At 37.6% G+C, this 23,200-nt stretch overlaps 1 protein-coding gene across 6 annotated transcripts in view; it reads right to left on the minus strand.

The window, feature by feature from the left end:
* The window catches only part of HDAC7 (histone deacetylase 7), a 185,341-nt gene that overhangs the window by 9,919 nt on the left and 152,222 nt on the right, over positions 1-23,200 (minus strand). For 5 of the 6 annotated variants that reach the window (XM_072406607.1, XM_072406597.1, XM_072406588.1 and 2 more), the window contains 16 exons: positions 23,025-23,142; positions 22,605-22,714; positions 21,560-21,682; positions 20,592-20,701; positions 19,233-19,398; positions 17,026-17,219; positions 16,116-16,310; positions 15,561-15,777; positions 14,865-14,998; positions 14,584-14,704; positions 10,575-10,624; positions 7,921-8,028; positions 7,540-7,595; positions 6,395-6,482; positions 4,814-4,933; positions 1,746-1,843 (listed from right to left, as the gene is read on the minus strand). In XM_072406607.1, coding sequence (XP_072262708.1) covers positions 1,746-1,843; positions 4,814-4,933; positions 6,395-6,482; positions 7,540-7,595; positions 7,921-8,028; positions 10,575-10,624; positions 14,584-14,704; positions 14,865-14,998; positions 15,561-15,777; positions 16,116-16,310; positions 17,026-17,219; positions 19,233-19,398; positions 20,592-20,701; positions 21,560-21,682; positions 22,605-22,714; positions 23,025-23,142 — 2,008 coding nt within the window. The remainder of the gene's footprint in view (positions 1-1,745; positions 1,844-4,813; positions 4,934-6,394; positions 6,483-7,539; positions 7,596-7,920; positions 8,029-10,574; positions 10,625-14,583; positions 14,705-14,864; positions 14,999-15,560; positions 15,778-16,115; positions 16,311-17,025; positions 17,220-19,232; positions 19,399-20,591; positions 20,702-21,559; positions 21,683-22,604; positions 22,715-23,024; positions 23,143-23,200) is intronic. The other variant, XM_072406616.1, reaches the window with a different exon arrangement.

Here is a 23,200-nt window from a genome sequence, read left to right on the forward strand (position 1 = left end):
TCCTAGGTATTATCAAACTGCCCTAGACTCCCCTTTTTCTGTGAAACAGAAGTCCTACTTCTACTATTGTATCCTCTATATTACAAACTAGGTTACATATGTAGTAGGGGTGGCCAACTATCTTGTAATGGCTGAGACAGATGAAGATCTCACCACCAAACGTCTCAAAAGAAAAAGCAAAGTGATCCAATTTTCCAGAATCTACCAAAGCAAGAACTGGCATTTGGCAATAGAATGTTTTTTGAAATCTAATTTTAGGTGTTTTGGTAGATTTGGGAAGTGCACCATAACATCTGTTTAGCTAAACTGGTTTGGATCTTGTGACTTCCCAGAAGGTGAAATGATAATAACAGTGAAATATTGACAGCATTGTCAATTTAGCACTGAAAGCTTTACTGGTAAGAAGAACACAGGTAAGACCTCACCATCATGATTGCAAAGAAAAATAAATATAAAATGAACTCAATGGGGCACTGCAGGACCCACTGGTATAGCTAACAGTACAGTAATAGCACTATAAAAGCAGTAGGCTATAAAATGACGGCACAGTAGCAGCAGGGTATAGCCGACTATATATTTGTCAATATAGTAGCAGAAGGGTAAAGTTAACAATACAGTAACATCAATAGAGTAGCAGAAGGGTATAGCTGACAGTACAGAAATGCTACTATAGAAGTAGGAGGATATAGCTGAAAGTATAGGATGTCAATATAGTAACACCGGGGTAGAGAATGACAGAACAGTAATGTCAGAATAGCAGCAGTGTATAGAAGACAGTACAGTAATGCCACTATAGTAATTGTATGGTATAGATGACAGTTCAGTAACATCACTGTAGCATCGGCAGGGTATGCATGACAGTTCAGCAATGCCCCTACAATAAGGACAGGGTATAGAAGACAGTACAGTAATGCCAATATTGTAGCAGGGTAAAGCTGACAGTAAAGTAATGCCTCTACAGTAATGGCAGGGTACAACTGGCAGTGTGGTAATGCCACTATAGTAGTAGCAGGGTGAAACTGACACTAGGGTAATGCCACTAGAAAAGCAAAAAGGTAAAACAGCAGAACAGATCACCACCATTACTGGACAAAGTGAGCTGTGAAGGAAACTAGAACACATTTCAATATTCAGACAGAGCAAGGCCTGGGTGGACTAGTGCTGGCAGTGAAAAGTGCTGTCATCAGTTTATTGGTCTGCTTTACTTCATCAATGTGCTGCATTCTATACTCTCCGCAAACAGGTTAAATATGGATCACTCCAAACAATGTACCAAGTCGATTAGTAGGCCCCATGCAAATGTTATCAACCCTTAAATAATAGTATTAAGGCTCTACAGCTTGAGCCTACTCCACTTGCTATAAGAATGGCTGCACAAGGTTAATATTATGTGTCAGGTGTACTGCACACTGGTGGGGGTAGGATGAAACAGGGAGTGTCGGATTGAGACTATCCTGCAGCCATTTATGATGTGCCTGTTCTGTGTATAAAGACAGTTGTCTTAAAGGGGGAAGGCTGCACTGATGTTTCCCAAATAATACCTGTGACTGTGGACCCCAGAGGGCTTCAGTCCCCAGCTCTCCTCATCCGGCACATTCCACCAGCACTAATAATGCACTACAAGGTCAGAAAAGACAGAAACGAAAAGGAGTGAAAAGTGGGAGCAGAGAAGAGGAGCTAGGAAACCATGAAAAATAGGGGATTGGCAAGAACAGGGTGTGGAAACAGAATACAAAGAGATTTACCTGAATGCTGCAAGGTATTCTGCATCACCCATTGGAGGATCCAGACCACCTGCCCATGCAACATTTACATTGAAACCTTCACCGCTGTTAGCACCAACCTGAAAGGAAAAGAAAAAGAAAAAAAAGATATCAATGTAACAAATTAACTTAATAGTCAGATAATTCTAATTATTTGAAAAATGCATAGGATATTTATTCCTATATTTGAGTTTTTAGTAAATACCTTACTGAAATACCTTTTATTCGGATAATGAAATCAGAGAATACTTTCAGAGGTGCATTGTGAAGGCTGTATATTGATTAGCCAGCATATCAGAACTGCAAACTTTAAAAGTAGATTTATAGTTACACACAAAAACCAATATATCACTGTCTGTCCTTCTGAATATTATTTACACACCGTCTGCCTTGATGGACAGTCACAGAGGTTTATTTACACCAGTAAGCCCCAAAATTCTTCTGCTGTATTTGTAAGTAGTTGTGCCAATTATACCGAGATAATTACTACTAAATATCCATTGCCTATTAGGGAAAGCTAAGTAAAGACACAAACATGAATGCAGCAAGAATATGAACATGACCAATACCATATATTTAAATTATATTACAGATGTGAGACTGAGGGGAATTAGTGCTTGTAATGCTCACACAAAGCAGCAGCACATTGTCAGCAAACTGCAACTGCAACAGCCATCCAAAATAGTGCAGGATTTTCTCTACATACAATGATTCTGACAGCAAAGTTCAGGCCTTTGACTCTGCGTGCAGTGAAAAGGTTAATGGTGCAGGAGATGGTATTTGCTCTTGCCAGCTTCAAACGATAAAATGCAAGTGTTCTGTCCATCACTTTTATAACGTTGTTTTCAAAGGAGTTATTTTGGGCAGAAACACTTATTTCCCATCTGCTTTGCATCTTCCCTCCCCTTTTTTTTGGAAAAAAAAATCCTTTGTTCCTCAAAATATCAAAGTGATGATGATAAACTGTTTACAATGCAAAATCCTCTTAGGCCCTCATCCCCAGCACCCCTTCTGTAGTAGAGGCAGCACGTAATCAGCTGTGTCAATCCTAAACTGTTCTTTTGCCATCTGTCTGCAATTATAGGAAGATGCTGCAAAAGATCTAATACAGTGAAAAAAATATGGCAATAATAAGCCTTATGGGCATCAGTTTGCCTTGGTGACAAGTCATCATTCAACAAGAGGTGTGGGCTTAGGAAGACTTTAAGCAGACACGACTAAGCAGCAGATAGCTATTTTTTTTTTTATTTCAATATTTTTATTAGGATTTTTAATAGAGAGATTTTACCAAATACCCAAGGTCAACCAATCAGAAATAAAACATAACATTTTGTATGTATGGTTGTATGGACAGTAAAAATAAGAATACAGATGTACAAGTATAAACAGGTGAGGTAACAAGTCTTAATTAAAAACTAACAAAAACATAAAACAACTTTGTGCATGAATCCCAAAAAGTAATCCAAAAAATACCTCAATAGGGACAATGGGATTTATATGAGAGAAAAAAAGGGGAAGAAGGGTGGGGGAAGGGGAAGGTTGGGAAAACACAAAAGAGTAAAGAAGGAGAGGAGACAGTAAGGCCAATGTACAAAATGACTAAAGGGAAGAGAAAAATAGACAGACATAAAGAAGACAGGTAATCCATGGTTCCCATATATCATCAAATTTACCCAAAGAATTTTGCAAGGAATGGGTCATTCTGTCATTGATCATAACCCAGTTAATTTTGGTAAAGATGGGGTCTAAGGGGAATGCATTGGACTTCCAGGCTTTAGCTAAGGAGATTCTACCTGCCAGAAGAATCAGTTTAATCAATTTTAGTTTAGGTTTGGGGACAGCCAAACTTTATTTGCCGAATAAGGCTGCTTCTGGGGAGCTCTGCATCTCACAATCCAAAACCTTGGAGATCAATTTAAACACATCTTTCCAGAATCGCATAGCAACAGGACATGACCACCAAATGTGAATCATTGAGCCCCTGGAATCATGTCTGGAACCAGGTACTAATACTTTATAATTAGCCTCAATCAGAGCTGAGTTTAAGGATACTTTAGACATGGAGTGGGTAAGATCACACCAATCCTCTAGGTCGATAGCTATTTTTTTGAATTGTTTAGCCTGGGTTAATGAATTCTGCACACAATAATTGCTCTATACTCAGCCACTGGGATTGAAGAAAATGCCTGGTACTACCAAGTACAAAGGAGCACGAGTTCAGTATGACTGGCCTAGCACCGTCACATAAGGGGAGTTCTCAGTCCTGTGTAAGCTTTGACTTGGAGCTTACACAGAGTTTCCTCTCCCTGTTCTTTGTTGATAAGCAGGCCATTAGGAAGCAAAGGAAAGGTGAGTATGTGCTGCATTTGCATTAATTAAACCCACAGCTTTGCAATACATGAAGAAAGCCCAGGTTAACTTGAAAGCATCTATTTAGGTAAATCAACATGTTCAGGCTAACAGGGTTATTGTCCAAGTGGATACATCATTTTAGGACCGATTACCTAAGATAATATACAGAGGGCCAAAGCTTTAGGTTTCCTTGGAGCAAAGTCTAAAATCTTAAAATGCAAAGTGATGCACCCACTATTTAAAAGCTCAATGCCAGATGATTTATTAGTGGAATGTTATATTCAGATTGCAAGTATTGCCCTCTGCCAATGTTGTTAGTTTGTGGAAGTGTTTCAAAGCTACACTTTAAATTGACAAACACAAATTTAAAGAGCAGTTAGGTTAATAAATTCAAAACAGTGTACAGAAGCAAAGTAATAAACATAATATCTGTCTAATGGGTACAGCTACAGCCATGCACAGCTACACAATAGTTTTCAAACTTTCCAAAGGTAATGCTTATAACAACAACTTGATTGTTATAAAAAAGTTGCCTTGTTCACTGCTGGGTTCAGTTGAGTCTGCCCATCTGCACCAATAATTTTTACAGAGCAACGACTAATTTTCCTTGTTTTCAATTGTTTAATCAAGCCTGCTTATGTGATTGCTAAATATAGGTTTTAACTTTGACAGGCCAGTGTTATGGAAACAAGAGTTACCTCGTCAGCGGCTCCGCTGCCAGGAAAGAAGTTGCCATCATCATGGCGATGAAGGGAGATGTATAATACATTGGGATCCCTGTAAAACACTCGTTGTGTTCCATTGCCATGGTGAACATCCTGGTGATGAAAATAACACAATAAGTAGTTAATAACATTTATCTTTAAATAGATGTAAATTTGTCTCATCTTTTTTAAAGCATCTTGCAAGTAACTAAGCCAACATTCTAGTTTATAAATCGATTTTGTTCTTTAAAAGGGGGTTCTAATACAATGAAGAACTAAGATTCCTCTGACATATAAAGGAATGCTTGGGTCACAAAATGTCTCCTTCTGTTGGGCATAGTCTCCGCAAATATTCAGGGCAAAATCAAAAGCTTATATGAAAATGTTTGCCAATACCACCATCATCTACATCTTGGTTGACAGTCTATGTCAGTAGAAGTACCGTACCATTTTTTAAGAAACAAAACCACATAGATCAGTAAAAATACACACCATTATCATCTTAATCAGCCACAGTACAACCACACGCAAAACATTTACCTTTTTAAAGTCTAACTCCAGGATCTGTCAAAAATCTCCTTGCAGTGGGGCAACCCCAGCACTAGGGGGTTAATTGATGGTTTATGTCTAGGGACAATGTAAAGAACAATATTCCTTACCTTATTTCTTTGTTCCTGCAGACTGCTCCTTCATGACCTACCACTGCATATAAGCTGTTTTGGGCTGTGGCAGAAGAAACTGACATCAGCCCTACAAAGCCTTACCCAGGGGCAGATCGCTGGGCATATGAGGGATGTGGTAAAACTTGCACTTTACACATCCCCCTTATATCAATGATCATTTTACCTTTCAAGCCATGGGAAATTTTCTGTCAGATCCTGGAGTTCATAATAAAGCCACAGTACCCAAAGTAAAACACCAACACAAAGAAGTCAGACATCCGCTACCAACCACTGCTCCAATGGACACCACCACAAATCTAAACAATAAGGCCATTTGCAAACCAGCACACCACAAGAATAACAGTGGTGCCACGCTCCTAAACAAATAGCAATACCACTAACGAGTTACTAAATTATAGACCCGTGCTGCTGAAGGCAGGAAAAACATTATCACAATTCTATAGAAAGATTTCTGGGCCACAGAATTAGGTGAAACGAAAGAATACAAGAGGAAACTAAAAGCAGGAAGGTTGGCCTGTCAGTTTCTTTTTTATTTAAAGCAAGCCTATTAGTATATTATGTTCCTAGTTCAGTAATTCTTTTCCTTCTTAATATACATACAAAAACAGAAGTCAGGTATTAGAACAAACACATAAAAAGGCCTGCAAAAGCCTTTGAGCATGCTTACTGCCTATGAGAAACTTAAGCTTAGGTGATTTAATACAGAAATCTTGACTTTTGGTAAAAATTCAGCAGGCTAGAATTCCCCGCTCACAAACAGAATCAGTTTTTAATTTGTCCTTCAGAGTGATCCATGGTCAAACACCAAAGTAAGTAGCATCAGAAGGTGGCATAGGGTTGGTTAGCCCTTGTAATTTTCATCAAAAAGACCCACATTGCAAACACAACTTACCCAGTCTACAATGAGGATTTTCCTGACATCTAGTCTCTGTTGCAGTTGTTTTGCTGCAATGGCCACAGAGTTAAAGAAACAGAAACCCCTGAAAAGACAATAAAAATGTCAGGACATACTTGAAAGGTTATAAAAAATCCTATGCATGCAAACTGCTCCCATAAATACCAGAACACAATTTCAATTCTATTTTTTTATTACACAATTAAAATAAAATGCTGTCTTTTATTTAGATACACTGTTAATGTCTTTTAGTACTCGGAATAAGCCTACAAAATATATTGATGTTCCAGGCCCACTTGTGTCAAAACCAGTGGTGCCCTGGGATGCAAAAGGTTATTCTAGCTCAGGCATGTACACGGCCAAATGGGGATGTTTCTCCGGCCCTTTGGGTGTTCTGCAGCTCTGGCCGGTGCCACCCCGAGCAGGGTCAGGAGAAGGACCCCGCCAGGGGGGCGCACCGGCCAGAACTGCAGAACACATCCCCAGATCTGAGCCTATGATGGAAGAGAGGGCCTGTTGGGTACAGTGACACAGCCCGCCCACTCAGAGCCTGCGATAGGAGAGTGGGCGGGCTGTGTCCCTGCGATTGGGGAGTGGGCGGGGTTATGCCATCATGACGCCGCTTTCAGGGGCGGCATGATGGCATAACCCCGCCCACTCTACCATCGACCCGGCCCCTTTGGCAAATTGTTTTTCAGAATGTGGCCCCTGACTAAAAAAGTTTGCCCACCCCTGTTCTAGGTGCTGGCTCTGAGCCCCTCCCATTCCCCACTGCCCATCAAATTGATGGGACAACAGAAAGACAAGAAATTAAAGAGCACAGGAAAGGGACAACATCTAAGGAAAATTATTTGCACCTTTTGCACTTGATCCTAGAATACTTTACTAAGGAGTCTAATTGATCATTTATTATGATTTTAGGCTACGGGTTTATGTAAAAATCTGTAACCAGGAAAAGTGCAATTTAATATGCTTAATCTAGTAGTTTACTAGATACACTATAAAGCTTTCATTGTGCCTGGATGAATCTGACATCTGTTATATTAAACTAACTTCATACTAGATATGAAGATAAAGACACCCTAGTAATATTGGCTCCAATATATACTCAGTTATGATACCAGCAGTAGAAATATTCGTACATGGCAGTGGATGGGTCCGCATGATGTCCTGGGGGCCTCACCAAAGCAAATCCATTCTGTAACAAGAAGACAGAAGGTGGTGAGATGACAGTGGGATCACATTTATGAATTTAGCTTTGAGGCTCAGGAAATAGAGTCTACTCCCATAAAGCATGGATTTATATTATAGTGGTCATCCAAACAGGTGCAGCCAATATGTGGGTAAAAAGCGGTTCTAGTCTTTGAGTACATACAAATGTTATCTATATAACTGAATAGAATAAATACACAATTGTCCAGTATCTGCAAACACTTTCTACCCTTCACAGCATAGCTTTTTTTTGAGGGACATGGAGAACCTCCAAATATAGTTCTGATAAAAACTAATTTTACTCCACATACCTTTAATTCTTGTGTTGCAACTTTAAATGCCAGTTCAATTACACTTCCAGCAGCCCAGCGAGCAGCGTTTGAAGAATGGAGCTCATTCCAGATAGTGTCACTGTCCACCTGAAAGTGTGCAAAGAATCAGATATGAGATATCAAATATTTAGAAAAATATAATACTTCAAGACAGGGCAAAAACATAGCATTGGGAAGATACAACATTCAGTACTGCTGCTCTGAATAACTGGGGTCCTGAGTTAAAAAACCCAGCAGGACTGTCTCAGCAAGCAGTTAGCACATTCTCCCATTGCTGTTGTGACTATAGTGGAGACAATAAAGCATAAGCTGTAATGGGCTAATGGCATGTGTGGAATGGTTCATTGTTGTAGGTGAAACATGATCTTATTTTTCTATTTATATGAAACAACTTTTTTGTTATAGGGTAAATAAAAGCACAACTTTGGCTACATTGTGTTTGTGTGCTTAGAGCCATATATCGAGTCACTGATGTACATTGCTGCATTAGGACACGGCATCTGTTTCCCTGGCATATGAGGAAAGAGAGATCATTGGATATTTCTGTATTTTTATGCAATATATGTCCTATCTTATTTGTTACATGACCCAATTTAAATATATTTATTGATACATTCCCTAGTGGAGAATCAACCAGGGAATGTTTCAGTGAATGTCAGATTCACTGCTTAATAAACAGACCCTTAGAGATATAGCAGGTATAAGGTACTAAAACTTGCCAGCATCCACCACTGAAAAACTGACAGGTAAAATTAGCCATCATTTTTATTTCTTTTTATACTTTCAAGAATTCTGGTACAATCAGGTCTTGCAACCTCTCACTGTAAGTATTGCCCCACTGTGTATGATGCATTGGTGCAACAGTCTTGGCTGGATTCATTTGATTGAAGGAATTTTAACTTTGTTTTGTAATTTGGGATTTTTTTAGGTACCATAAATCAATTTACTCTATACAGTTAAAATTCATATAATTTAATAATTTGTCAATAATTTCAATTTATTTATTGTATAAAGTCAATTCATTTATGGTACCTAAAAAATCCCAAATTACACAGCGACGTTAAAATTGATATTACAGGGATGTGGTACCTGAAATCTATTTCCCTTTAACAAAAGTAAAGCTCTAATCAATTTAGGAAATGTAATTTACAAGGAACTTAAGCAACCTTTACCAGATGACACTGACTTCTTAAGAATATAACCCAATGAGGCATTCAACACCACTTTGCAAAAAAAAACCTCAACTGTAACATATAGACTATTAGGTGAAATAATAAAATTGGGTAACATCCAACCATAATAGTAACATTTATTTTACATTCAAACAAACATATCATTATTTTTGATTCCTTGTTAAGTTTCTGGTCAACATGATGTATCATTAGAAATGTATTTTCCAAATGCCAGTTGGTAACCCAACACTAGAGTGTCTGTCTGTATTACCGGAGGATGCTCAGACCCAGAGATTCAAGTGCTTATGGATAAAGTGCTTAATGATTTTGGGTGAGGCATCGGCTTGAAAGCCAGTGCCTGCCCGTGCCTCTGATCTCAATTATGGTTTGTTTTTAGGAATAAACGCACTGGAAAGGAATTTATTTTATCTTTTTTTTCTTCTTCTTCTTTCATTTCCCGTGAAACATCTTGTTCTCATCAAAGTCGCGTCAGCGCCAGGGAAATAACAAAGGAGACACGGAAAAACCTGGGGGATTCTGGACTAATCAAAGCCATGTGTGAGGCCTTAACTCAATCATCCCCTGAGGTTTAGCTGGCACAATGCACAGCTTTGGGTGAATCTCTCATGGGACTTAACATATGGTGACATATCAGTGTATCTGGTCAGCGCCCTCAAAGTAGACAATGCACTTTGCCACAGAATCCTTGACGCATGGTGACAAGTTGGAATGCTGGTTTTACTGATATACTAACAGACCAGCGTTCCATTAAGTGCTTTTGCTCTGCTTAACAGTTAAGAGTAAAAGAATGTATTTTCACATACTCCATGTGTTAGATGAAAGACCCCTATATTTCCTTGAAGGATAAAGAACAAGGTTTTATAATATACCATTAGCTGGGAGCCTATCAAAGGGGACAGTTGGGACCACGCACTCCTACTGTCTCTATAAAGAGGTGCAATCTTGAAGAGATTGACTTCAAAGTGTCCCACTGTCAGCACATACTGTGAGATATATAGGTGTTATTCCATCTGAGAGAAATATAAGGTGAAATTACGATAGGAAAAAAGCAAGAGATCACGCTATCAGCCGATGTGCTTATGGTACAGATGCAATGCATCTAAGTTTGTTTGATGTAAATGCAGTGTTGGAGCCATAAGAACATGAGCTAACCTCAGACTACTGACAAAAAGGTTTACCAGTTGCTCTAGGTTACTGAAATTTAAGTTCTGCTTTTTGACTTTTTAAAAAGTTATGACTGCACAACAAATTAATGTATAAATATGGCTGGTTGCTATCAGAAGGTATTTTTTTTTTCTTCTTTAACTTGCCAACACTTTCCAAAAACATCTAACACACCCCTATGACTCAGGAACCTTTTAACGTGCATATAATCCAGTTAAGGTTTAAATATCTACTGTATTATAGCAAAACACATTAAGATGTCTTTAGAAAACTTACCCCAAGTCCTCCACACGGCAGCATGACAAACATTCTCTGAGCAAGGATTCCTAAAAGAAAAAAATGAATACAATTTCAGTGAAAATAATAATGAAATAAAAAATAATACATGATGGCCCTATTTATAAAACAGGGAACCAGATATTCCCTTAAACATTCCCTGGTGGAAGTCTTCCATGCAAGTCCATATGCAGTAATTGAGGGAATGTCAGATTCCGTGTTTTATAAATATAGCCCTTGAAGGGGCAAGGACGTTTGTTCTCAATTATTTGATTCCTTATGCACTGTTGGGAATCTCATTGGTTATTGACTGACTTCATGATACAAAGGTGCCTCGCTATGGCTATCAAAAATATCTGTAAATGTATGCAACTATGACCTCTGGTGTTAAGTCTGGTATCATGTTCAAACAGGAAAAACTTAATAAATTATCAGCATTAGTCAGTAAAAGATACAGGATACAGCGCTACAGCTTGAAAGCTTTTTAACAATGCAGATCAGTGGAAGTGTACTAAAAGCGGCACAGAATATACTGTCAAGCTGAGCTGCTTTCTACAAGAGCCCAATGTTAAGGAGCTTGATCCAAGTGGAACAAGATGGTGTAAGCATTAAAAATGTTTTATAATACAAATCCAGCAGATAATCAGCTCTGTCACATTTTGATTAGTGGTCACTCATTTTACCTGGATGTGAGCTTTAAGTACTGTCCCCAACACTATTTAGAGTACATATGTATACCAGCACTTGTGTGAAAGTTTAGGCAACCTGTCCATTTTGACATGTGTTACATGGAGCATTCATACATGTCACAGCGTATCAGGCATACCAAGCCCCCTGTAAAGTCTCAGCAGTTATCTTGTACTCTTCTGTTATATAGATTTACTATATAGATTATATATTGCAATATAGATTTGTTCATGACCCTGGAAAAGTGTACAACCCACTGGATTCCAAACTGCACTAAATAAAATACAGATTTTAGAACTTATTCTTGCCTCACAACCATGAATGAATAAATACCATATTTTACTCTCTTACGCAAGCAGTATGACATGTTGTTATATACATTATGCTTTGTTTTTATTTAATATGTCCAAATTATATATTACAAATTTAGGATTTAGCCTAATTTTCTATCATAAATCTTTGTGAATTAAATAACAACCAACAATATAATGTCCAAAACTACTGACATTTTTAAAATGGAGAAAGGCTGTGAAGCAGCAATAGAACGCTACCTGTACACACAACTCATGGTTTATATGCTTCCAATGTGAAAAAAACTGTTATTACCATTTGCCTTGGCCAAATTGGAATACCAATGTTTTGTGTAATGTTGTATTAGTTATGAATACCACAGATTCCCAGGTTTTTGTACTTTGAGCTGACTAAATACCTGAACTTTCTAGTAAAGACCATGGAATCACTTTAAGATTCTAGCTCTACATAAAGATGAATTGGCAACTGCTGAAAACATTCTAAAACTACAATTTCTACTTCAAAGAAAGAGGAAGACAAATCAAGGCTAAATAGAATAAATTGCAAAGATCAATTATTGATTAACCTGATAAATAAGATATTTTTTGTTTTTTAAGAATACTGGCTGCTACTAGAGATAGAGTATAAAACTATGGGCCAGCAAAGCATGTGCAGGAGAGAAAATGACCATAATGTTCTGGTGAACTTTCCAAAAACAGCTTAAAATGTTTATAAACCAAAAACACACTGTAATCTACCTAAAACATCAGGTAAGAAGAGTATGTGACAAACTAACATAATATACCAAGCAGATTTCCTCTATATTTACATGTTTTGGAATCACCATTTACAGAATTTATCACATGTGACTAAAAAACTAAATGTTCAAAATCACATGTAAGTCAGCATGAAATTAAGGTGTATGAATGTTTATTATTATCCTGGTGCCCATGATAAAATGAGACTGATCACATGAGAAATTGGGAGACAAGGAGGGGCGTGGGAGATGTTTTGTACATTTCCTTGACAGAATATTGAATTATCGCTAGTGTACAACAGAAGTAGGGTTAAGGGTGTATTCCAGAAAGTGGATATTTGTTCAAATACAAACCTATACTGTGCACAAAAGATAATTATATTTTTACTATCACCCCTATTCCCCAGGGTAATCCAGCCTAGGAACTCTATATGAAGATTAGTACACTAAAGCTGCATACACACGTGCAATTCTTTCACGATCCTTTCCAACGATAAGAACTGCAAGATGCATGAATGAGTGCTGTACATACAGCACAGTTCTGCTCTATGGAGAGGGGAGGGGGAGAGCGACAGAGCGGCACCCTGCTGCGCACTCTCCCCCTTCCCTTGCATTAGGATCGCTCATCGTTCATCGTCCGTGGATCTGCCAGGATGGATCCACGGACGATGAACGACCTGGGCTGTACACACGCCAGATTCTCGCCCGATATCTGGCCGATGCCGATTATCGGGCAAGAAAAATTTGACGTGTGTACGCAGCTTAACCCTATTATAGCAGCAGCAGCCCCCCATGGTGTTTACACACTGGATGTAAAAATTTTCAGCACTGGCCATGTCTGTGCTGTAACCCCTAAAGCCAGGTAAAGTAAGTATGCATCAGGTTGGTGGTGATGTGGGGTTTGGGGTAGATTAACTTGGGGAAGGTTCTGGGATTTTTGTAGCTTAAGTGCATTTTTACTAACTGTTCCCAAAACAATTATTTCAAGAAAGAATATTAAAGAATTTATTAAAAAAAAATTTAGTGCCAGCCTTACTTGCCCCTATGATGAATAAATCCTTACTGCCATTGCCAACAGTAGTTATTGCAAATAAAGGCTACCAAATTAAACATTTCTTGTTACAGAAATATGAATAGCAAATGGAAGTGGAAATATTTAAAGTATAAAAGTTTTGTACAATCAACTTAAGACCAAATTTAGCAGCTAGACATGTACCTTACAGTTTAAGAAATAAAAAAAAAATTAATAAAAAAAAAAGCCCAATCTAGAAAGGTAAACTTCAAGCACAATTGTAAAGCTAAAATTAAATCTTGTACAAATAATATCTGGAGAGATACACAAGTCCACAAGAGGGCAGCAGAGTACAAGAAAAGAGTGAATAGAGTTCAATGAGTAGATAAACCTAATGAGATCCTTCCCTTTTACTGATACAGATGTCCAGAACCCCAGAGAAAGTCAGTACTGGCTAATTATATGCTATTTTGAACTTTGTTAGTATCATAAGATGATAGATCTATCTATTGGGTACCCATTATACCAGGATACCCTCTGTTATAGATGCTGCTAACTTGTGAGACACAACTCCTAATTACTACTCACAACTAATAATAATGATATTATGTTATGTTAATAGGTACTGTAATGGCTAGTCACATGTTAACCTTCTCAATACACCGTTTTTTTTTTTCTTACAGGTGAAAACTGACCTGACTGTGGACAGAAGCTAAGTGGTCAACAGTGTTACCTTGTGTTGCAGGTATTCTAAATTCCCTTTTATAAGTTTCCGGCAAGTGCATTGAATGTTTGCTACAATCTTCACACACAAGTTTACAGACATGCAAATTGATAAGGCAAAATTTCACAGACTCCCTATCTGCTTCCTTCCTAACCTTCCTATTGATGTAGGATTGGGTGCACTGGTCTGGACCCTGAACAGAAATGTCTCATAAATAATGGAGGAATGTTTCTGGTTCTTTAGAGGGCAGCTTTTAAAATCCTTACGGGATATCGTAAATATACTGATGGATAATATTGTAATAATGGTTGATATTATTAAAGTATTTGTACATGAAAAACACAGAAGTAACAGAAGACTTTTAGAGCCTGCTACATGTCATGATGCATATGGAAAAAAAACATGCCATGTATCTGTGAAAAGAAATGAAGTCACATTAACAGCTGATTGGTCTGGATTTTTTTTGTATGAAAAGATTATGAATGAATGAAGTCACAGCAGTATTATTGAAGATGTACCCTTGAAAGCCATAGCATACCTGCAAGTTTGCGATTGTCCAGTTTGAGTCTATTGTGAGGATTGGTGCCATAGAGAAGGACATGTGTCTCTGTATGTACTGACTGCAGCTCTTCCAGGGATGCTTTTCTACCACGAATGCACTAAAAAACACACAAACCATCACTCTTACACAATGCAGTAAATCATGCCACCTAGGACACATGAGACCCATCTACATCAGTATGTAGTTTCAAACCTAAAATAATTGGAGAACCATAATTATATACCCACCCCTCCAAAAGAAAAAATAGATCAACTTACTTCACAATTATTACGCAGGCCTCTTTCTTGCAAGCGGGACCAGATGCTTTGAATTCTCCCAGCATGCTCTGGGTGGTTGCTGTTGTCTCCACAGGTACACTGGTGCTTCAACATCACAGAGTCATAAACAATTCCTAAAGAGGGAAAAAACACAAGTGTAATGTACTGCTGCCAACCTTTCAGCTAATACACGGATGAATTTCAACATTACCAATATGTATATATAATGCAGTGGCAGAATTAAGCCAGACGCATAAAAAAAGCACTGCAGCAAAGAAAAGAAGCAGTTTGTGATAAATTAGGATATATTTACTTTAGGCAGTCAAATTTAAAGTTGAACTCACAAAAAATGTTTGTTAAAGATGTATTCATCAATAGCCACTCACAATATAAATCTACTTTGTGTGCACCAAATGGCTTTGTAAATGCAGATATACTTTGAAAAATATGAGTCACGTGAGTGAGCAAAGATTGGTCTTAAAATGGGAAGTTCCTACACTGAGGCAAAGTTAGGTTATTGCAAAGCTTTGAAATACACAATGCACACCAATATACAAGTGTAAGAATACATGTCTCCATATTCAGGCAATATTTAGACCCCTGCAGATAAATTAGATTATGGATTATTTTTTCAGACTTTGCAAAGTTGCATAAGGGTGATCACCTGTCTAGCTGCTTTTGTTGTGTGATGATTACCTGTGGTGAAGCGGGGCTTCTCTGGTTGTTCTGGTAATGTAAGTGTCATCGTTTTGGAGGAGGGATCTTGACTAGGGATAGAAGCTGAAGCTGGAGAGGACTTTGCTCTTGTAAGAGGACGATGTGTTTGAGCCATAAGAGGAATCATTAAAGTCTCCAGTTGCTGAGATCTTTTTATGTGCTGATGTGCCCGAAGATGGTGATCCCACACATAAGCCTGACAAGAAAACAAAGATTGTCACATCCCAAGATCAAAGCTTCCAACTAAAAGTTGACCAGTCATTACCTAATGAGCCGATTTTTCATTGCAAATAAAAAAAATAAGCCTAATATTAACAATACTACTAAGTTAGATGTAGCTAAACACAATCAAAAATATTAAGCCAACAAATATAAAAAAAGATGAAACCATAAGCAATAATTCATTCACAAAGCTACCAACATGTCTCTGCTAACTAACACTGGTACATATAAACTGACTGTGCATCCTTATATATTAAAGCTCAACATATAGTGCTGCCGCCAAGACATGTGTAAATAGATGTGGATAGATACCTGTTGACCAAAATTCTGCTGGATTACTGGTTGGCCACTGCTGGGCAAGTCTTGTACACCTCTTAGGGATTCTGTTCGGACTCTAGCAGGGTTTACCCCCAGGTCACCAGGTCGCTCATTTGTTGGACTACTGTCATCCATCTCCTCTGATGGGATCTGGCTTAGTCTCGGCCTTTCACTGGTTTTCTGTGGGCGCTGCAGAAAGAAGACATTTGTAAGCTTAGGTGACTCCATAAAATGTACTCCCTGTAAAATCTAACCACTGCAGACTCCATGTGGGTCTGACCTGAAGATCTGAGAAAGAAAGATGGTTATCCAGAAACTAATTCTGCAGTTTTATATATAGAAAGGAAATGTACATATGAGACCTAGTAGGCCTATACCTGTATTTATAAATTATAATTAACTGGTATTTATAACTTTACATAGGAAGGTTGCCATCAATTTGTGCACATTAGGCTGCATACCACTGAAATAAAATATATATAGGGGCAATATTTTACAACCCTTGGCACGTGGCAACATTAGGTAAAATAAATGTACAATACAACTGCAGAATGTAGTTTTATTTACCATTTATCAATACTTAATAAAATGTACCATCACTGTAAGACTCATATCATGTTCTGATATCCTATTGTTCCATAGGAATATACGGAAAGCATTAAATAACAAGTTTTTGATGTACAGTCAGTCCACTGAAGTCTGCTATTTTTGTTTTTGGTATACACTAGAAAGTAAAATTCTGACATTATCTTTTATAAACTTTAGTGGTGAATCATTTTGGAAGGGGTTTCATCTTCCCAGTTGGCTTAAATTTTTTCCCATTATACAGAATGCAACAGGGCAAGTTGAGTTTACAGGGTTTTTTTTAACCCTTCTCTACTCCACCATGATTTCCCAAGCTTACCTTATTTGTCCTTTTCAAATAATCAGGAAATGCTGCATATTGCTGGGGGAGTATAAGTTGCTGCTGGAGTGCTTTGGGATTTTGAGGAAGAGGCTCAGAACGAGTCCGGCTTAAGGCTTTGTGGTGTCCAGTAGCTGACAAATGGTCAGAGCTGATTAAGGGATGGGTAAACTGCAGTGGCACAGAACTCAGACCTTTTTAAAGAATAAAAAGAGAAAAAAAAGGAGATTGAAAGAAAAATAGAAATCAAAGGAGGGATAGAAAATAGAAGGGAAAAAAGTAGGGAAAACATTATTATCACTATAATTTGTTTTATTTAAAAGTGTAATATTTACTTATTCCACAAGATGGCAGTAAAGACATTTTACAACAGGAAGACTTGGCTCAAATATAAAAACTTAGAACCAATGTTTGTAAACTGAGATTCAGGCTATACATTAAAGTGTTTATTAAATAAAAGCAATAAAAATATAGTGTCAAATAACCTATAACTACCAGTTTATATAACAGCGTTACCGCACTTACAAAAGTCAGGACAATTTTTCTTCTAAAAATGCAGTACATACGGCTAAACATATATTAAAGGTTGTTTTACCCACTAAAGGATTTATTTTTGTATTGTTACCATGCACAACCCTATCTGGTAGGAAAAGTGACCAAATACTGTTTAGTAACACTTAAACCATTAGACTGCACCATGAAAGGAGTAACAGCAGACTGATGAGCGATTGATTCCCTTTGTCACTACATCAGCATGCTTTTTGCACTGTAGCACGACTGGCTACCTGTGCCATTTTATTTCCCCCAGTCTGAGTTCTGTTGTACAGTGGACTAAAAAGGTTGACACAAAGGTTCAGGTTCTCACAGTACTTGCACTGAAACAAAATACATTTAGGAATTGCAACGACAGTTTAAAAAAACTACTGAATCTACTGAACACACACTTGGAAGGCTCACTGTAAATTCTGCCCAGGCTTTTGATGATTGCTGTGTATTTAAGCAATCGGAAATTAACTTATGGTTTACAAAGTACAACACTCTGGTTTAATTACTGTCACAGATATAGCACACCACTAATAACAGTGAGTAGCAGCAATTAAACTGCAATTTTGCATAATAAGCAGATTGGAAAAACTTTCAATGTCTGCAAGTTTGTGAGACTAAATATAATAATAGCTAGCATGTGTGAGACGCGTCAGCAACCTACTTGTAATAATTTTCTGTACGTTATGTTGTGAAAACAAATCCTTAAAGTGCGCCCAATCTAGCAATAAATGCCATATAATTCTAAAGATAAGCAAAGCCATTGATTAAAAATAAAACCTATAGGGCTCAATTAATAGGCATAGCTCATACAGTATTCAATGTTTTTAAATATTTTATTGTTCATTAAAGCAATTCTGCAGTGGTTTTATTTAACATGCTACCTGATCATTCTGAACTTTTACAGTCAAAAACAATCTTCCCCAATATAAATCTTGCTCTGGTCTCATGTATCACTATGCAGTTCACATTATGACATTGTGGGAGCTGTCTATGAGGTACATTTACAAATGTCCATATAAAAAGAAATGAATGAATAATCCATATCATGAAACTGACAGTATTTGTCATATTTCCCACTTCTCTATACTCTTTAAATAAATTCATTATCCACTAACTTTTTCTTTTTTAACACACATTTTACTATTTTGTACCATTTTTTACACTTTTTTTTACCATACTGCATACATAATTGTGGCCTGCATAGACGATCAGTGTGCTGGGAAAGCAACTTTGTCTTGATGCAATCATTGGCCTAGGTTGTGATACTGCACATCATTGGCCTAGGTTGTGATACTGTCACATGATCTATAGCTAGAAAAGTTTAAATTGAAACAAATATAAATTATAACATTAAACCAATGGTTGCCCCTTTTTGTTATTCATGTGGCCTCTAATTAAAAGAAATTAATTGTGAACTGATCAGCATATGTCAGAAGCTGCTATCAGATCAAAGCAAGATTTCAAAAATATTTTTACAAATCAAAAGAACTAGCTTTCTTCTTTGGGAAAAGCACTCACTGACACACTGTATGCAAAGTTGAGGGCGATTGCTTTATGATGGATAGAAACATATTTCAAGATTACTGCCAGGTAGCAATCTAACTGATAATCTTGGAAGATTCAGACAGCTACACAAACTTCCTGTGTGTACCACAACATACCTGCAACCATCGATGCATGTGTTGGCTCTAAAATTATGACAGGTTGAAGACGGGTTGCCAGGGAATTCGTACCATCATGGCTTTCTATACCTGACATGTACACAGTGGGGTGTTGCAGAAGTGGCACTCGATGTAACAGACTTGGCAGGGGTCTTCGTTCTATTTCCTAAATTGGGAAAAGGTAACGAGTATTATATTTACTAAACATGTTCTGCTTGAAAAATGCTTAAATCATATGAATTCCAGAAGCTCCTCTTGCAGTGGGGTTCCCCCTGTACTAGAGGAGTTAAATGTTAGTTTTAATCTAGGATAGTACTTTATTTGGCTTACTTGCTCCTTCAGGCTTCCTACTCTTCTCTCTGTCCTACTGGCCCCTGAAGCATTTTTTTTTCATTACGTAATGGGCCTCCAAGGCTGGAGAGGGTACACTTTCATCAGTGAAGCTGGGTGATCCAACAAACCTGCAATGGATCTGGTCCAGGACTGAAAACATTTGTTAACAAATAGTTCACTGATGAAAGTGTATCCTCTGTAAATGTATATGAGGATATGCATAAAGTAAACCAAGCATACAATAATAGATTCAGAACATGAAAAAGTAAATATAAATATCTTACAGTAAACAGCTGTTTATAAAAATTAAAAGGAAACAACTGTAAACAGTACATAGTCAATGGAAAACAAATATAAACAGAGCCTGGAAGTATTCAGTTGCTATTAACCTCTAAGACAACCAGAGGATCATTATCAATCAGTCTCATAGTATAAAATGATGTGTGTTCAAAGGTTTGTATTATCTGTTGTCTCATGGAGTGGGGTTGGGTCTCGATGAAAGGGAAACTGCTTTTTATTTGTTACATTTGCAAGACAATCATTAACATTTTATTGGTATGATAGGAAAAAAATCTCATTTCAAATATCATTAAAGTGTATTAAATATAATAAGCCTATTAACCAGTCAACTGCACTGCCTAACCTGTACAGGGGCCAGTGTAGTATGTCTGTATATGTCTGTCTGTGTATGGTTGCTGTGTGCAAAGTTAGAGGTGATCAGCATACTTCAGATAAAAAATATGACATCAGGAGTTTTATTGATGGCACGGAGAGATTAACAGTTAACTATTCATGATGATAAAGGCAATATTGCACAAGCACAACAAGAAAAGAGGGTAGTTGTTTAGTGTTTATACAGTCCTGAGAGCCACCAATTTACTCTACCACGATGTACACTCCTGAACCAGATATAATCTATGACCACTTAGGTTTAAAATGTGTATATATTCCCGGTGCTGGTCAGGACTAGGTTTGTAACCTTTGGACCCATACTTTTTTTTATTCTCCAAACAGTAGTGTCCTTACCTCTGAGGCAGCTCCAGGCAGAGAAGACAAACTTCCATTTTCAGCAGCCAGACTGTCATTTGGTGAGCTGCAGCCAGACACTGGAGTGCTGCTACTGCTGGGGGAAGAGTCTGTAAAAAAACAGAACAGACTCAGGGCATCTGTATAATGGAAATATCTTTACTTTACTAAGCCATCACTTTACTAAGTATACTAAATATCACTTTACTAAGCCATACATGTTACTGCAAAATCTGCATGACCAAAACCATTTCTCTTAAAGAGATGAGGCTGTCTAGCAATGAAAATCCCACATGATACTCTCTGCTGCTGTCTTTTTTTCATAGTAGGAGGTCCCATATGCCATATGCCATAATAAAATTTCTCCTTTGACCAGCATGAATACAGCAGTGCCTAACTATTTAACATTCCACTGATAATGGATATTTTTTGCCAACTGTTGTCAGATTCCAATGAAGGTGTGTGGCAACACAGCACAGATTATATATAACAACATTTTACACCATGATAGTTTTTTTCCTGATTCAGACTTGCTGTGCCTGCCATGCTAAGAAAGGGGAGATATAATACATAACAACCTTCTTTATATGTTTTATGGCAGTTACTAATGTGGGGACACCATTGAAAGCATGCTCTGCTTATAAAAGTAGTTGTGTTATATAAAAATAATGACATGGCCGTGGCATGCGAAAAACAAATAGCCATGTTCTTGTTTATTACTAGTATGTCTGTCTTCTCGGACTACAAAATAAAAAGCACTGTATACACTTTTTATACACCAGATTGCACCCAGTGTTAAATCTGCAATGTTGGAAGTAATTTTATTTTAAATACAAATGGTTAGTTGGCTGTAAGGCAAACTATTCTCATATGCACCCAGTGCTCTTTGTGCTAATAAGGACTATGATCAAAGCAATGAAAGGCTAAAGTCTGGATGTGTTACCACCTTTGATGTGTTATTCACCCACCCTGTGTTTCTGGGGGTCTTCTTCTAACTGCAGGTGGAGCGCTTTCCTTGCGTGTAAGTGGGTTCTTCCTCCTCTCCCCCGACTTCTTGGGTCTGCAAGGCCACTTCAAGTTTGGCTCTGAGGCTGCAGGGAAATTAAGTGCACAGTTCTAAATGTTAAGAGCTTAAAAGCAACTCCATCAGGTTCTGGCTGGGTTGTTACATTGAGCCAGAACTGAATGCGGATGTTATTTTCTGATGTATTATAATGTGTATCGAAGTGATCGAAAGCAACATGCTGTATGGTTCCCAAGCAAATCAGAAATCAGGAAAAAAAAGTTTAAAAACGAGAAATAATAAGGGTTTTTAAATAAAAAGTCACAGGGCAAATAACTACTCATCTGTAAAGCCTGTGATCTCCCTACTGCTGACTTTTCTTCATGCCCTGTTTCACACTGTGTAAAGATGGGCATGGTGGTAGAAGTAAGTCAAAACCCCCAGCAAGGAGAACAGTTACATCTTACCAAATCTCACTTCAAATCCCCTAATACGAGCAGTCAGATACAGCAGTGCCTCAAATTTTACACTGTAAAGGAATATGTAGGCACCCTTGTATACCATGAAGTGCATTGCTAATTTCAGGAGGAATTCTAGACAAAAAAGTACATTTACTTAATGACAATTTTTAGATTTTTTTCCTTGACATAATTAAGCTTCACCTGCAGCTTTTCTTTCAGCTCAGTTCCACTTTACATTTAGTGTTTTGGGATTAAAGAGACAACTTGCTTTGCCTGTTAGAAACCTACTCAGCCAGCTAATAAATAATGAGTTGCTGCTGTTACGGCCGGAGTTTTAACAATGCAGACTTTTCCATTAAAGACACAATACTGTTCCACAAGTGATATAGACATTACACAGTAAATATGTATTGATGTGTCTCACCATTTAACATACACATTTTAAGCATATGTGAAATTAGAAACAATGTTCTAAACTGTTATAATATACACTAGCCCGTATAAATTGGCTACTTTCATTTTATGAACCTTATCAGCTGAATAACTTACCTGTTCTTCTGAGAGGAAAATGCTCAGGATTACAGTTACTGGAACCATCCTGAGGAACGAATTTGGTGGGAAGTTGAGGGTGAGGTTCTGATTCGATCAACTCAGGAGGCCTGAAAAGAAAAAAACAGTTTGATGTTCTTATACATTATACTTTGATTATATAATTTACCATATACTATTATATCAATCAACAAAATAACTCATTGATCTCTGACAACATTTTAATGATTACAGCTTTGTAACTATAGATGTATTACCACCACGACAGAATGACAAAATAGCACAGAATTCTAGTAGAGAAAAAAAACATGACACCTGGAATCTGAAATTGAGAACATTTTCTCCTTTGCTACTGTAGCATCTTCATTATCTAGCAGATAAACACATGGGTGAGTGCAAAACTATGTCAGATTTAGTTACCTGTAAGGCAAGGCTTGGCTGCTGTGGTTGGAGGCATTATTGCGGTCTGGTGCTCCTTGATGCTTATTCCGAATCATTTCCAGCAGTTTCTGCTTCACTGCTGGACTGGCCATGGCACCTGAGACCACAGAAGAACAGTGAAAACCTTTTACAGTCAACAAAAGCTTTTACCTACC

Source organism: Pyxicephalus adspersus, chromosome 1 (genome assembly GCF_032062135.1).
Source record: "Pyxicephalus adspersus chromosome 1, UCB_Pads_2.0, whole genome shotgun sequence".
In the NCBI taxonomy this organism is placed as follows: domain Eukaryota; kingdom Metazoa; phylum Chordata; class Amphibia; order Anura; family Pyxicephalidae; genus Pyxicephalus; species Pyxicephalus adspersus.